General features: G+C 40.4%; 1 protein-coding gene across 9 annotated transcripts in view; it reads right to left on the reverse strand.

Annotated features, from left to right (window-relative positions):
• LOC139747272 (DNA topoisomerase 2-binding protein 1-like) overlaps positions 1 to 16,641 on the reverse strand; it is a 688,948-nt gene that overhangs the window by 564,645 nt on the left and 107,662 nt on the right. For all 9 annotated transcript variants that reach the window (XM_071659369.1, XM_071659371.1, XM_071659377.1 and 6 more), the window contains exons 5-6: positions 15,660 to 15,881; positions 2,757 to 2,888 (exon numbers count right to left, since the gene is read on the reverse strand). In XM_071659369.1, coding sequence (XP_071515470.1) covers positions 2,757 to 2,888; positions 15,660 to 15,881 — 354 coding nt within the window. The remainder of the gene's footprint in view (positions 1 to 2,756; positions 2,889 to 15,659; positions 15,882 to 16,641) is intronic.

Raw genomic sequence — 16,641 nt, forward strand, 5'->3', positions numbered from 1 at the left:
GAACATTTAGCATTAGCTTCAACTGTCATGACCATTATTACAAAATACATGATCTCTACTTTACTTTTGAGCCTTATCAATATACTTACATTATTTCTGCACCCTTAGGATACCCTAACTACAATTCTATTTCAATCTCTTCTAACTGGGTATGCCCACCCTATACCTTTCCCGTCCCCCTCAAAAATCTAAGTCTGGCACTTATGGATAAATCAGTTATTGTCATCCCTGAATGGCTGAAGGGTATTGCTTCTTTAGCTTTGCTAGGATGCTTCATGTTGTGCTGAACACACTGCAGATGCTCTTCTGGCAAGGATGAAGACCTATATCCCATCAAACAAATCTTTCTTTCCCAAGTAATGGTTGACTAATTCTGCTCTAAAGACTGTCACATCAATATCTGCACGTATTGAACCATGAAGTTCTTTCCTTCCACTGAAATCCAATTCCACTTTCATATCTGCTTGGAATCACTGCAAAGCTGTTCTTTATAAAGTTAAGCACACTTTCATGTAACAAAAGTGTGGTGGCTTGAATACTTCAACTAGTAAATCATTTTGGTTCCCAACAAAAAAATCTCCAATAAGTTCTGCAATTCAACATTTTCACTTGCCTTCCAAACTGATCAACCTACAGTTAACACTCCAACTGACAGAGTTACTATCTTTACACAATATTTTCTTCCAATTCAACAATGAACGATTTTGCTTTTAATACTATGCCACCATCTCCTTCCATGGAACCTATACCATCTCCCACATTTACCTCACACCGGGTCTTCCTAGTATTCTCCCAGCCTCAGATGGACAAGGTGTATGGCTTACATAGCACACATCCTCTAGTTCGGAAGGATTGTGCCAGTGAGTTAGTTTGATCCTTCCTTGACCAGTGTACCTATCTAAAAACCCAAACTTTTTTTTTCCTCTTGGAAGCATGCCATGCTGCATCCCATCCCTAAGGGAGGACACCACTCTAATCCCCACAACTGTTACCCCATTGCTCTCAGTTCTACTCTTTCTAGTGTGTTTCAAACTCTTCTTCACTCTCACATTTTCAAATGCTAATCACAAATATGGAGCTTGCAGAGCTAAACCCATCAGTGATCTTCTCTCCAATGTGACTTACTTCTGGTCCTCCTCTCTCAGCAATGGCAAACCTTTTGTCATGCCCTCAACATCTCTCTCTCTACAAAAGAAAGAAAAAAAAGACATCTGACAATGTGTGATGTAGCTCTTTCCTTTCTAAACTCCCTCCCATTGATTTTCTGCTTCTCTCTGCTTACCAATTCATGGTTTCCTCTCTAGATGTTTCTCTGAAGTAAGCACTGATGGAGAGACTCCCCCTCCCACCCTAATAACAAAGGTATTTCTCAGGGATCTGTCCTATCATCTGCTGCCTTTATTTTCTAAATAAATGATCCTCTCTCTACAACTTCCAGCCTTATTCAATTATATGCTAATGATTCTACTCTACACACCTCACCTCACTTTCCCTTCCTTCCACTTCCTTATAATTGTTCTCTTCCTCATACTTAATATAATTCCTTTTTCTAATCAGACCTGAGCAGCATTTCAGAAAGGAAAATCTATAACCTAGTAAAGCTAATAGTGATAAAATGTAATTTCTCCCTGTATTTCTAACCAAAAGTAATTTGTTTCCCCTCTGTTCAATTTGAAAACACCACAATACAACTCAGCAATAATATACGCATGCTCAGCATAACCAACTTCAGCAATTTCAAACTCGAAGCTGTCACCAGTGCCAAGACATCAGTAAACAGTAAACTGACTCATCTTCCAGGTCCACCCACCCTTGAAAGACTGCAGTGTTGCCCATCTCCCCAAAACCCATGTATTCAGTCCCTCATCACCACATCCATAAACAGACCAAACAGCTTCAGTGGCATCACACACCCCTGACACAGATCAACCTTCACCTGGGGCCATTCACCCCCCCACCCTTTCCTACTTGCACATGTGCATTACTTACATGTGAACAAGTACCCCGCCTTTTATTAGCCCATGAAAGTTTTTACTTGTATCCTACACTTATCTCACTGTGAGGAAATAAAAGGTAAAAACATGAATACATGGCATTCTTCCCTACTCTCTACTCCTGAGATGTAGGTCTCTAGCATTCTATAAATGTCTAATTCAGAACTGCTCATCACTGGGTGGCTTCTCTAGATAGTCTGTCTTTCACTGATTTTTTCTTTTCTTTTTTCTTTTTTTTTTTTTTGTTATCTGCATTTTCAGTCTCTATCAGAGAACCACCTATTGAGTGTTCAAGATGTAATGTAGCCATGGCCTACAGTGTTCTGGGAAGGTGGATGTACTTAGGACGGAAGGAGGTAAGACCTCACGCAGCCTTAACCCTTACTTGATGACACACAAAAGTAAAGTCCTGCCCCTCATGGTAACTAAACTGTTTCTCCTAAATATGAGGACAATCAGTTACAAGTGGCATGCTCCCTCATTAGCTGCACTCCAACATTCATAGTTTCAAAAAAATCACTACTGACAATAACTGGGAAAATAATTTATAAGGAGATAACTGGAGTGTGGTGTGGCAAAGAACAAAGGGGAGATACATGGAGGGAGGATGAGAGGAAGGGCTGCAGGAAAATCAGAGCAGTTAAGTGTCTTGAAGTAAACTGCATCAGTTCATTCCCATATACATAAACACTCATTGAACGAAAATAAAATAAAACATATAAAATCAAAAACAAATTAAGGAAATTCCATTTAAAAACTCACCTCTATCATCAGAGATTGAATCCCTCTTTCCAAATGCTGTTGTATCCATTTGTACTGTCTCATTGATATGTGATATCTTTGGCAATCCACTCTCATTCATAATTGTACTACATAAGGAGACATCTGGGAGCACTGTAAAATAAATAACATTATACTGTACTTTATCTGATAACTGCTAACTCAGAGCTCATATAATATGAACAACCAATTCTACTGCTACACATTTACAGCATCAATCACTAACAAAATTAATTTGAAGCAAGGGACACAACCACTTTTGTATTTATGCAATACATGAATTAAAAAAAATGAAAGAGAAGAGAGAGGCATTTGGACAAATTTTGCAGGGGAAATAGTGCAAATGACTGGGAGATGTATGAAAGAAAGAGGCAAGAGGTCAAGAGAAAGGTGCAAGAGGTGAAAAAGAGGGCAAATGAGAGTTTGGGTGAGAGAGCATCATTAAATTATAGGAAGAATAAAAAGATGTTCTGGGAGGAGGTAAGTAAAGTGCGTAAGACAAGAGAACAAATAGGAACATCAGTGAAGGGGGTTAATGGGTAGGTAAAAACAAGTAGTGGTGATGTGAGAAGGAAATGGAGTGAGTATTTTGAAGGTTTATTGAATGTGTTAGATGATAGAGTGGCAGATATGGGGTGTTTAGGTCGAGGTGGTGTGCGAAATGAGAGGGTCAGGGAGAATGGTTTGGTAAAGCTTTGCAGAAGATGAAAGCCAGCAAGGCAGCAGGTTTGGATGGCACTGCAGAGGAAAATATTAAAAAAGGGGGTGACTGTGTTGTTGACTGGTTGGTGAGGATATTCAATGCATGTATGTATGGCTCATGGTGAAGTGCCTGAGGATTGGCAGAATACATGCATAGTGCCAATGTACAAAGGCAAAGGGAATAAAGGTGACCGTTCAAATTACAGAGGTATAAGTTTGTTGAGTATTCCTGGGAAATTATATGGGAGGATAATGATTGAGAGGGTAAAGTCATGTACAGAGCATCAGATTAGGGACGAGCAATGTGGTTTCAGAAATGGTAGAGGATGTGTGGATCAGGTGTTTGCTCTGAAGAATGTATGTGAGAAATACTTAGAAAAGCAAATGGACTTGTATGCAGCATTTATGGATCTGGAGAAGGCATATGATAGAGTTGATAGAGATGCTCTGTGGAAGGCATTAAGAGTATATGGTGTGGGAGGTTAGTTGCTAGACGCAGTGAAAATTTTTATTGAGGATGTAAGACATGTGTACAAGTAGGAAGAGAGGAAAGGGATTGGTTCCCAGTGAATGTTGGTTTGCAGCAGGGGTGCATGATGTCTCCATGGTTGTTTAATTTGTTTAAGGATGGGGTTGTTAGGGAGGTGAATGCAAGAGTTTTGGAGAGAGGAGCAAGTATGCAGTCTGTTATGGATGAGAGGGCTTGGGAAGTGAGTCAGTTATTGTTCGCTGATGATAGAGAGCTGGTGGCTGGTTTGGGTAAGAAACTGTAGAAGCTGGTGACTGAGTTTGGTAAAGTGTGAGAAAGAAGAAAGCTGAATAAATGTGAATAAGAGCAAGGTTATTAGGTATGGTAGGGTTGAGGGAAAAGTCAAATGGGAGGTAAGTTTGAATGGAGAAAAACAGGAGAAAGTGAAGTGTTTTAGGTATCTGGGAGTGGAGTTGGCATATGATGAAACTATGGAAGTGGAAGTGAGTCACAGGGTGGGGGAGGGGGTGAAGGTTCTGGGAGCATTGAAGAATGTGTGGTAGGCAAGAACGTTATCTCAGAAAGCAAAAATGGGTATGTTTGAAGGAATAGTGGTTCCAACAATGTTATATGGTTGCGAGGTGTGGGCTATAGATAGGGTTGTGCAGAGGAGGGTGGATGTGTTGGAAATGAGATGTTTGAGGACAACATGTGGTGTGAGGTGGTTTGATCGAGTAAGTAATAGTAGGGTAAGAGAATGTATGGTAATAAAAAGAGTGTGGTTGAGAGAGGAGAAGAGGGTGTATTGAAATGGTTTGGCTACATGGAGAGAAGGAGTGAAGAAAGATTGACAAAGAGGATATATGTGTCAGAGGTGGAGGGAACAAGGAGAAGTGGGAGACCAATTTGGAGGTGGAAGGATAGAGAGAAGATTTTGAGTGATCGGGGCCTGAACATGCAAGAGGGTGAAAGGCGTGCAAGGAATAGGGTAAATTGGAATGAAGTGGTATACCGAGGCCGACGTGCTGTTAATGGATTGAAACAGGCCATGTGAAGCATCTGGGGTAAACCATGAAAAGTTTTGCAGGGGCCTGGATGTGGAAAGGGAGCCGGGGTTCAGTGCATTATACATGACAGCTAGAGACTGAGTGTGAACGAATGTGGCCTTTGTTGTCTTTTCCTAGCACTACCTCGCATGCGTGCAGGGGGAGGGGGTGTCATTTCATATGTGGTGGGGTGGTGATGGGAATGAATAAAGAGAGCAAGTATGAATTACGTACATGTGTATATATGTATATGTATGTATACGTGAAATGTATAGATATGTATATGTGCGTGTGTGGATGTGTATGTATATACATGTGTATGTGGGTGGGTTGGGCCATTCTTTCGTCTGTTTCCTTGCACTTCCTCGCTAACGTGGGAGACAGCGACAAAGTATAATAAATAAATATAAATTAATTAGAAAATAAGGAAAGGCAAAATAAAAATAAATGTATAAAACAAAAAACATAAGCAATAAAACATATGCACAGAGCAAAATATTATCCATACATCTGTATTTTCCAGAAAGTGACAAAAAGAGAAAGGGGTACACACATCTGAAAGTAACCCCTACCCTCCAACATATAATCACTTTCTAACAGTAGTATGAGTTGGGGTCAAGCAAGAAATTTTCCTAGAAGGCAAACCAACAAATAAAACTGCATTAATGATATGCTATAACCTGTGAGACATGCCACGGAGGATCAGAAACACCAATAGATCAGTAGGTAAGAATTCAAAAAAAAATAAGGGGCACCCTCTCCAATTTTGATTCAAATCTTTCACTAAGACACTGTTTTGGCTAACTAATAGTTATCTTATCCCAAGAGATAATGCACCATGTAGCAAGCAGTCAACTAACTAGCTCCTATGTATGACCACACTTTATACAGTGTATTCTAAAGCATATAAGGAACTTTATCTAACTCTTCAGCATATTTTCCATATTCAACAATGAAAGCAACAAATATAATACCAGCTGCATTGGCATAAGGAGAAACCTACCATAATCCATCCAAATGACTGAGTAAATATAAGGAATTCCATGCACGCATGTTCTGTAAGGTGCATAGAAATGAGCAATCAAATGAAAAACTACTTTATTTATAATCTCCCATCCAAACAACTAGTAACCAATGACCAACCCCTTAATAGAAATGAAATACTTAGTCCTGCTTCACACTGCAGTAGCTATATTCACAGTTCCCTCATCCCTGCATACATAACACTGACAAAAAATACACACAACACAATAACTTGACAAGCACTAACAACTGCCCTTGCCAAGCTAGTCTTGCAGTCCACTCTGCCAAACATACACCCATCTGAAACTACATTCCCCAGACATGTGAGAGTTACTCTTTCTTGTCTGTGTCTTAGATACCATCCATCTCTCCAACACTTCAAACACTAATTCAGCAAGACAACAAAGGCCACATTCATTCACACTCAGTCTCTAGCTGTCATGTGTAATGCACCAAAACCATAGCTCCCTTTCCACATCCAGGTCCCACAAAACTTTCCATGGTTTATCCCAGATGCTTCACATGCCCTGGTTCAATCCATTGACAGCACGTCGACCCTGGTATACCATATTGTTCCAATTCACTCTATTCCTTGCACACCTTTCACCCTACTGCATGTTCAGGCCCCAATTACTCAAAATCTTTTTCACACCATCCTTCCACCTCCAATTTGCTCTCCCACTTCTCCTTGTTCCCTCCACCTCTGACATATATATCCTCTTTGTCAATCTTTCCTCACTCATTCTCTCTATGTGAACAAACCATTTCAATACACCCTCTTCTCCTCTCTCAACCACACTCTTTTTATTACCACACATCTCTCTTAACCTTTCATTACTTACTCGATCAAACCACCTAACACAACATATTGTCCTCAAACATTTCATTTTCAACACATCCACCCTCCTCCACACAACTCTATCTATAGCCCACGCCTCACAACCATATAACATTGTTGGAACCAATATTCCTTCAAACATGCCCATTTTTGCTCTCCGAGATAATGTTCTTACCTTCCACACATTCTTCAACATTCCCAAAAGCTTCGCCCCCTCCCCACCCTGTGACTCACTTCTGCTTCAATGGTTCCATCCGCTGCGAAATCCACTCTCAGATATCTAAAACACTTCACTTCCTCCAGTTTTTCTCCATTCAATTAACTCATCCTCAACCCTACTGAGCCTAATTACCTTGCTCTTATTCACATTCATTTTCAGCTTTCTTCTTTCACACACTTTACCAAACTAAGTCACCAACTTCTGCAGTTTCTCACATGAATCAGCCACCAGTGCTGCACCATCAGTGAACAACAACTGACTCACTTCCCAAGCCCTCTCATCCACAACAGACTGCATACTTGCCCCTCTCTCCAAAACTCTTGCATTCACCTCCCTAACAACCCCATCCATAAACAAATTAAACAGCCATGGAGACATCACACACCCTTGCCACAAACTGACATGCACTGAGAACCAATCACTTTCCTCTCTTCCTACTAATACACATGCCTTATCCTTGATAAAAACTTTTCACTGGTTCCAGCGACTTACCTCCCACACCGTATATTCTTAATACCTTCCACAGAGCATCTCTGTCAACTCTATCATATGCCTTCTCCAGATCCATAAATGCTACATACAAATCCAATTGTTTTTCTAAGTATTTCTTACATCCATTCTTCAAAGCAAACACCTGATCCTAACATCCTCTACCACTTCTGAAACCACACTGCTCTTCCCCAATCTGATGCTCCATACATGCCTTTACCCTCTCAATCAATACCCTCCCATATAATTTCCCAGGAATACTTAACAAACTTGTACCTCTGTAATTTGAACATTCACCTTTATCCCCTTTGCCTCTGTATAATGGCACTATGCATGTATTCCACCAATCCTCAGGCACTTCACCATGAACCATACATACATTGAATATCCTTACCAACCAGTCAACAACACAGTCACTCCCTTTTTTAATAAATTCCACTGCAATACCATCCAAACCTACCGCCTTGTTGGCTTTCTACTTCCGCAAAGCTTTCACTACCTCTTCTCTGTGTACCAAACCATTCTCCCAGACCCTCTCACTTCGCACACCACCTCAACCAGAACACCCTATATCTACCACTCTATCATCAAACACATTCAACAAGCCTTCAAAATACTCACTCTATCTCCTCACTTCACCACTACTTGTTATTCCCATTTGTTCTCTCGTCTTATGCACTTTATTTACCTCCTTCCAAAACATATTTTCATTCTCCCTAAAATCTAACGATACTCTTTCATCCAAACTCTAATCTGACCTCTTTTTCATCTCTTGCACCTTTCTCTTGACCTCCTGCCTCTTTCTTTTATACATCTCCCAGTCATTCGCACTACTTCCCTGCAAAAATCATCCAAATGCCTCTCTCTTTTCTTTCACTAACAATCTTACTTCTTCATCCCACCACTCATTACCTTTCCTAATCTGCCCACCTCCCACGTTTCTCATACCACAAGCATCTTTGGTGCAAGCCATCAATGCTTCCCTAAATACATCCCATTCCTCCCCCACTCCCCTTATGTCATTTGCTCTCATCCTTTTCCATTCTGCAATCAATCTCTCCTGGTACTTCCTCACACATGTCTCCTTTCCAAGCTCACTTACTCTCACCACTCTCTTCATCCCAACATTCTTCTTTTCTGAAAACCTCTACAAATCCTCACCTTCACAATAATGATCAGACATCCCTACAGTAGCCCCTCTCAACACAACACCCTAAAGTCTCTCTTTCATGCATCTATCAATAAACACGTAATCCAATAAGGCTCTCTGGCCATCTCTCCTACTTACATACCTATACTTATGTATATCTCTCTTTTTAAACCAGGTATTCCCAATCACCAGTCCATTTTCAGTGCACAAATCTATAAGCTTTTCAACATTTCCATTTACAACAATGAACACCCCATGTACACCAATTATACCCTCAACTGCCACATTACTCACCTCTGCATTCAAATCATCCATCACTATAACCAAGTATTGTGCATCAAAACTGCTAACACACTCACTCAGCTGCTCCCAAAACACTTGCTTCTTGTGATCTTTCTTCTCATGACCAGGTGAATAGGCACCAATAATCACCCATCTCTCTCTATCCACTTTCAGTTTTACCCACATCAATCTAGAGTTTACTTTCTTACACTCTATCACATACTCCCATAACTCCTGCTTCAGGAGTAGTGCTACTCCTTCCTTTGCTCTTGTTCTCTCACTAACCCCTGACTTTACTCCCAAAACATTCCCAAACCACTCTTCCCCTTTACCCTTGAGCTTCGTTTCACTCAGAGCCAAAACATCCAGGCTCCTTTCCTCTAGCATACTACCTATCTCTCCTCTTTTCTCATCCTGGTTACATCCACACACATTTAGAAACCCCAATGTGAGCCTTCGAGGAGGATGAGCACTCCATGCATGACTTCTTCTTCTGATTCTCCTTTTAGAAAGTTAAAATACACATAAATGCCCATACACACACATATATATGTTTATACATTTCAACGTATACATACATACTTGCTGCCTTCATCCATTCCCATCGCCACCCTACCATGCATGCAATAGCAGCACCCCCCCCTTTCCAGTGAGGAAGAACCAGGAAAAGACAAAAAAGGCCACATTCATTCACACTCAGTCTCTAGCTGTCATGTGTAATGCACCGAAACCACAGCTCCATTTTCATGTCCAGCCCCCACAAAACTTTCCATGGTTTACCCCAGACGCTTCACATGCCCCTGGTTCCATCCTTTGACAGCACGTCGACCCTGGCACATCACATCGTTCCAATTCACTCTATTCTCCATGTGTCCAAACCATTTCAACATCGTTTTCTGCTCTCTCAACCACACTCTTTTTATTACCACACATCCCTCTTACCCTTTCATTACTTACTTGATCAAACCACCTCACACCACATATTGTCCTCAAACATTTCATTTCCAACACATCTGCCCTCCCCCGCACAACCCTGCCTCGCAACCATATAACATTGTTGGAACCACTATTCCTTCAAATATACCCATTTTTGCTCTCCAAAATAATGTTCTCGCCTTCCACACATTCTTCAATGCTCCCAGAACCTTTGCCTCCTCCCCCACCCTGTGAATCACTTCTACTTCAATGGTTCCATCTGCTGCTAAGCTCACTCCCAGATATCTAACATAAATATAACATACAAACCTCCAACAATCAGGATCAAACCTGTGACCCCTGCATAGCAGGCGGAAGCACTTCCGTTAAGCTATGATGATCCCTAAAAGGGAAATGACAATTCGAATACTATGTAATCCAATACCCTCCGTCTTACGTTGGTGAGCAACAAGGTCTCCACTGGGCATTTCCCATAGGCTCACACAACCAGCAGATGGCATTTTACAGAACCCAACTGTACAACACAGAGGCATATATATACGAATATAGCGCATATGAATGCGCACTTCCATATAACATACAAACCTCCAACAGCCAGGATTAAACCTGGAACCCCAGCATAGCAGGCAGGAGCACTACCTCTAGGGGCTGATCATAGCTTAGCTGTAGGGCTCCTACCTGCTATGTGCCTCCCACTCATACACCATTCCATGCATTCTTCCTCTGTTTCTCTCCCTCCAGTATTCCTTCACCCTATTTACCCACATCAAAGGTGATCTTCCTCTCACACCAACTCCTTTAATTGTACTATCATACACTCTTCTTGTAAACTTCGTCTTGTGTTCTTTCCACATGCCCAAACCACCATAAAGTATCATGTTTCACCCATTCTACCACCACACAATTCATTCCCTTTGCATTCCTTGCCATACCACATCACTCATACACCCTTTCATTTCTTTCTTCATTCCATCTAGTCACACCACATGTTCTTCTCAAATAGCTCATTTCCACAGCCTGGATTCTTGACCTCTCTGCTTCATTCACATCCACGCTTCGGCTGCATAGGTAAGGGTTGGGAGGACTATGTTGTCCTTTAATCCTCTATTCAATTCCATACTTACATCTGTATCCTTCATTATTCTATTAAGGAATCCAATGACTATTTTACCTTTATCTCTCCCTCCATCACCACACTTACCCAAGACAGGTACTTAAATTCCCTCCCTTCTTCCAGTCTTCCCCCTCCCCCATATTCACAGCACAATTTAGTACACTTTCTTCTTTCACTCTATATGGTTATACAAAATATATACTTTCACTCCATTTCCTTTCAAAGACCATCACTTTACTTTCACTTGCATTTACCTTCAATCTTCTTTGCTTACACACATAATAAAATATATTTACAACCTTCTGCAACTCCTCTTCACTCTCAGCAAACAACATTGTATCATCATAAACACGCTTGCCACTAGCCACCATATTTCACCACCACACTCCATCTCTGCACCCCTTTTCCCTAGTTTTCTTTTCATCTCTCTTATCACTCCATCCATATATATAATAAAAAGTCATGATGACATCACACAGCCCTGCCTCACACCTACATGTATCCCAAAACTTTCACTCAGTTCTCCATTCATTCTTACAAATACATTTGCTCTTCTATTGAAGGCTCTTACACCATCCAACAGTGTTCCTCCTATACCATATCTCCTTACAACATACCACAAAGCATTCCACTAGACTCTGTGATACGCAGATCCATAAAAGCTGCATACAGATTCTTACCTTTCGCTAAATACTTTTCCATGGTCAGCTTGACCACAAAAATCTGATGCATGCATACCCTACCATTCCTAAAACCAGGGCCCTTGCTCTTCACTTATTTTGCATTCAGTTACTTCCACCACTCTGTCAATCAATATTCTTGCATACACTTCTCCAGGTATAATTAACAGACTTATTCCCCTATAATTACTACAAACATCCTTTGCACCTTTTCCTCTGAATAAAGAAACAATAATGGCTTTCACCCAATCCTCAGGCACAACCTCTGTTTCCATGCTAAATTACATATAAGATGCACCCACTCTATCACATTTTCTCCTCCATACTACAACATTTCAGCCATAATCCCATCCACTCAGGTGACTTTCCTACCTTCAGCCTCATTATTAACCTTATTACCTCCCTCTTTGCTATAGGCCCTTGCATTTGTATCCTCCTCCTTCCCTCCTCCATACCCATGCATGTAACAACAGCTGCCTACCCTTTTCCCACATTCATCAGTTCTCCAAAGGACCCTTTCCTTAATATCCTCCTTTTGATTCAGTAATTCCCTTTCCTTACTTCTCACATCAACATTTCCACTCTCATATCCACCTCTTTCCTTTTTCACCCCCTTCCAATATAGTTCCTTAATATCCCAAAACTTTTCACTTACCTTTCTTCCAAAATCTTCATCTACTCTTTCTTTGCTTTCCTCTATCAGCCTCTTAATATTCTGCTAACATATTTTTCTAAGCAAACATCTGATCCACACACCTGTCACCCACCAATCAGATGCCCTAAGTATGCCACCACCTTTTCAATCACCCCCACCTCCAATACACTTTACCAGGTACATCCAACAAAATTACTTTAAACCTCTGTAATTCAACTATTCATTTTTGTATCCCATGCCTTTACACAAGGGTGCCAGTCCTCAGGTACCTTAGTTTGAACTATACAAATGCAAAACAGATTAATAAGTTGGTCAATAACACTACTGCCCCCCATCTCAAAAAATCTCAAATGAAATCCCATCTACTCCATTTACATTGCCACATTTCATCTTACTCAAGGCACTGACAACCATCTCTTTTCACTATACCACTTGCAGCGACTCTTTCACTCTGCATGTTACCTTATCTCGAACACACCATTCTGATCTCCCTAATATCTAACATATTCATTGCACCTTCAAAATGCTCATCTCTTTTTCACATCTTTGCTTGTTTCCACTTACCCACAGCTCCCCTCACTATTGCCACCACTTGTTCTCTTGTTCTCCTCACACTATTTACCTTACAAAACATATTTTATCTCTGAAGTTTGTCAATACTATCTCACCTCATCTCTTGACATTCTTCAGCTTGTAACTTTCTCAGTCTCCTGCCAAACTTTCTTGTGCTACTCACAGTGAATTAGACTCTTTCCCTGCAGATATCATCAACACTTCTCCCTTTCCTCTTTCACAAGCAATCAAAGTTCCTCATTCCACCATTCACTACCCATCCTCACACATCCAATTCTCACCTTCTGCAAGCAATACACTACATACTGTACATTTAAGCAAGGCTTCTCTAAATACCTTCCACTCCTCTATCACTCCCCTTTTCATACAATAATTCAAACTCCTAACTTTTGGTATCTCTGTACACATGCTACTTACCAATATTCACTCTCATTCACTACTTTTTCATACATGTTATTTCCTCTTTTCATAAAACCATCATAAACTTTCACACTTGCCTTCATCAAGACATAATCAGACAATCCACCTGCTACTCATCTCAACATGTTCATATCTAACAATCTCTTCCTTGTACACCTGTTAAAAACACAATTAATGCCTGTTGACCACCCACCCTACAGACCCATGTATACTTATGTATTCTTGATCACCAATCCAATTCAATCTTACAACTCAACAAGCTTTTCCCCTTTTTAATTCACAACAAGAGGGTCAATACACTCCAATTATGCCCTCAACAGACAAGTCACCAACCTTGCATCTAAATTCTCTATCATCAAGATTTAATCCCTTGCATCAAAACTGCCAAAGAACAGATCGAGCACCTCCCAAAAAGCACTCATTTCTTCTGCACCCATCATGCTACTGAGTACATAAGAACAAACCATTATTCATTTCAAGTAATTTTCTCTCATTCTAACTTACAGTCCCATTTCAACTTCATCTGATATGCCACAACCTCTTTTCATTCTTGTCCACTCTCTAATCCAGAATTTCACCCCCCTAAACTTTTCTAAACCATTCAAATGGTCTAGGAAAGTTTAGGGGTAAAGTTCTGGATTAGAGAAAGGACATCAGTGAAAGAAGGTTGAGGCATTGCTGAAGAGTAGAAACTGTAGGACTGTATTAGTGTAAGGAAAAGAGTTCAGAATTGCTGTAAGTTAGGAGAGATAATTACATGAAATGAATGATGATTTGGACTTATGTATCCTATAACATGATGGATGCAGAAGAAATTAGTGCTTTTTGGGAGGTGTTAGCTGTGTTCTTTAGCAGTTTTTATGAAATGTATTGAATCTTGATGATAGTGAATATGAATGTAAGGTTTGGTAACTTGTCTAATGTGGGAATAATTGAGGTGTATGGGCACTCTTGCTGCTAACAAAAAAGAGGAAAAGCTTATTGAGATGTAAGAATAATTGGTTTGGTGATCAGGAACACATCGGCATTAGTAGTTGGTAGGCAGCCAATGACCAGGGAGTTATATTACCAGTACTGCCCACCTAGGGTATTGAGAGGGCTACTGATGACTGCGTAATGAGCCAACACTTCAGTGGTTGTCAGGCTGCACTCCTCTGACCCAGGTAGCTGCCTTTCCTGCCTCACCCACACGTGACTACTGGCATTCTGGCCATAAACATACAATCTCTCCTTGTCATACAGAACAAGACAACACTAAACTCACACAACACATTCTTTGTAACTATATTTTCCTGTGGTGAGCAATGTGCACTAACCCTGCCTTTTGGCAAAATGGTAGGATCAATAGGTGGAAGTAGCTGGTAGGAACATTTAGGCAGGAACATTAAGAAGAAACATAAGTAGAAGTAAAAGGTAGGAACATCAGGCAGGAGCATTTGGTAGAAGCAGTCAGTAGGAACATTAGGAAGGAGCCTCTGCAAACACTATGCTATAGTTGCCCTCTGCCAGTGGCATGCTAAGGGTGAGGTACTCTAGTGGCATGTTAAGGGTGAGGTACTCCAGTGGCATGTTATGGGTGAGGTACTAAGAAGCAGCACTGGTGTTCACTAGTTATGGAGATTCTATTGCTTTGGCTACCTCTTTAAGGGAGATCCAATTAGAAACATGCATCAGACAAGGAGATAGATAAATAGACATTCTATTCCCTTCCCTTTTGGCTTTGTTTCACTTAAAGGCTGAGACATCCTGATTTCCTTCATCCAATGTAACATCTGTTTCTTCTATCTTTTCACAATGGATAATATTACATACATTTAGACATCTCAGCCAGAGGTCTAAAAACAAATTCCTACCTGACCCTTTTTTTTCTATTTCAAATCTTAAAAATGGCAAATAGGTATGAAGGAAAGAGGTGATAATACAAGATGGGAGGGTTTCCAGTACCCTCCTTCCAATCCTGCCCTATAATACATTTCTGAAGAAACTAAATTCATGAAATACATAGATATGGGAGTGTTTCTTGCTCCTGTCCCCAGAAAAGATAAAAAAAAAAATCAAATCGCTATAATTTGAGCAGTTTCTCACCTTAGCAAGGTAGCACCAAGAAAAGAAAATTGAGCTTTCAGGGAAAAATTCCTTCTTAGCTCCTTAATGTTTCTACTTTTGGAAACTAATAATACAGCAGGGAAAGATTTTCAGCTCCCCCCACCCTTAGCTGCCTGCTATGACATGTAGAAAATGATACAAGTATTCACAAAAATTCCCTGTGAACATTAGCCAACACTTACCACTCAAAGACCTTTCATCATTTGGAGTAGAGGCCCCACGTTTTTTGACTCGATAACCTTCCATACTGAGAGCAGAGCCTTGCTCTACAGAGTCATAGATCCAGTCCGGTGTCAGACACTGAATACGCCAATTACAAGCATGGGTGTATTTATCCCCCTCTGGTGAAGGTATGATGAGTAGTGAAGTAACAGACATCTCCAAAGCAGCTGAGTAAGTACCACCTGATAAAGGAAATCAATAGTCATAATCTAAAAAGATTCTTTGAAGTTAATCGTAACTGGATTAGGATCATAAAATACAAAGCATGATAGAGTATGGGGCATGAAAATGGCTATACATCCCAAAGCATATATATTTTTTTTTTCATACTATTCGCCATTTCCCGCATTAGCGAGGTAGCGTTAAGAACAGAGGACTGGGCCTTTGAGGGATTATCCCCACCTGGCCCCCTTTTCTGTTCCTTCTTATGGAGAAAAAAAAAAAAAAAAAAAAAAAAACGAGAGGGGAGGATTTCCAGACCCCTGCTCCCTTCCCTTTCCGTCGCCTTCTACGACACGCAGGGAATACGTGGGAAGTATTCTTTCTCCCCTATCCCCAGGGATGATTTATATACTTTGTATAATGCATTAGTACTGTCTACAAATAAAAGTCAATCTTCTAACCTTGACTAAGCTCTAGGTAAAGAGAATACTGATACATGGTTAACAACAACTTAAATGTAGCTTTGAAAAAAAATACTAAACAGCATCAGCTGTCTGCTAATGTTTATCTTGCCAGAAGCAAAAAACCAGAAAGTATTCTGGGTAAGGCAATGGGAAATCTAAAAAAAATTCATAAATTCATCGGCAGTAAATTGATGAGTACAGACAGATTGCCATGATGTTCATGTATTCATTAGATATATATATGACCATGGAGCAAAAGAAAGATACATGAACAAATAAATAAGCAAGTGGGAAATAAAGATGTCAGGTAAAAAAA

This window comes from Panulirus ornatus, chromosome 68, assembly GCF_036320965.1.
Source record: "Panulirus ornatus isolate Po-2019 chromosome 68, ASM3632096v1, whole genome shotgun sequence".
Lineage (NCBI taxonomy): Eukaryota > Metazoa > Arthropoda > Malacostraca > Decapoda > Palinuridae > Panulirus > Panulirus ornatus.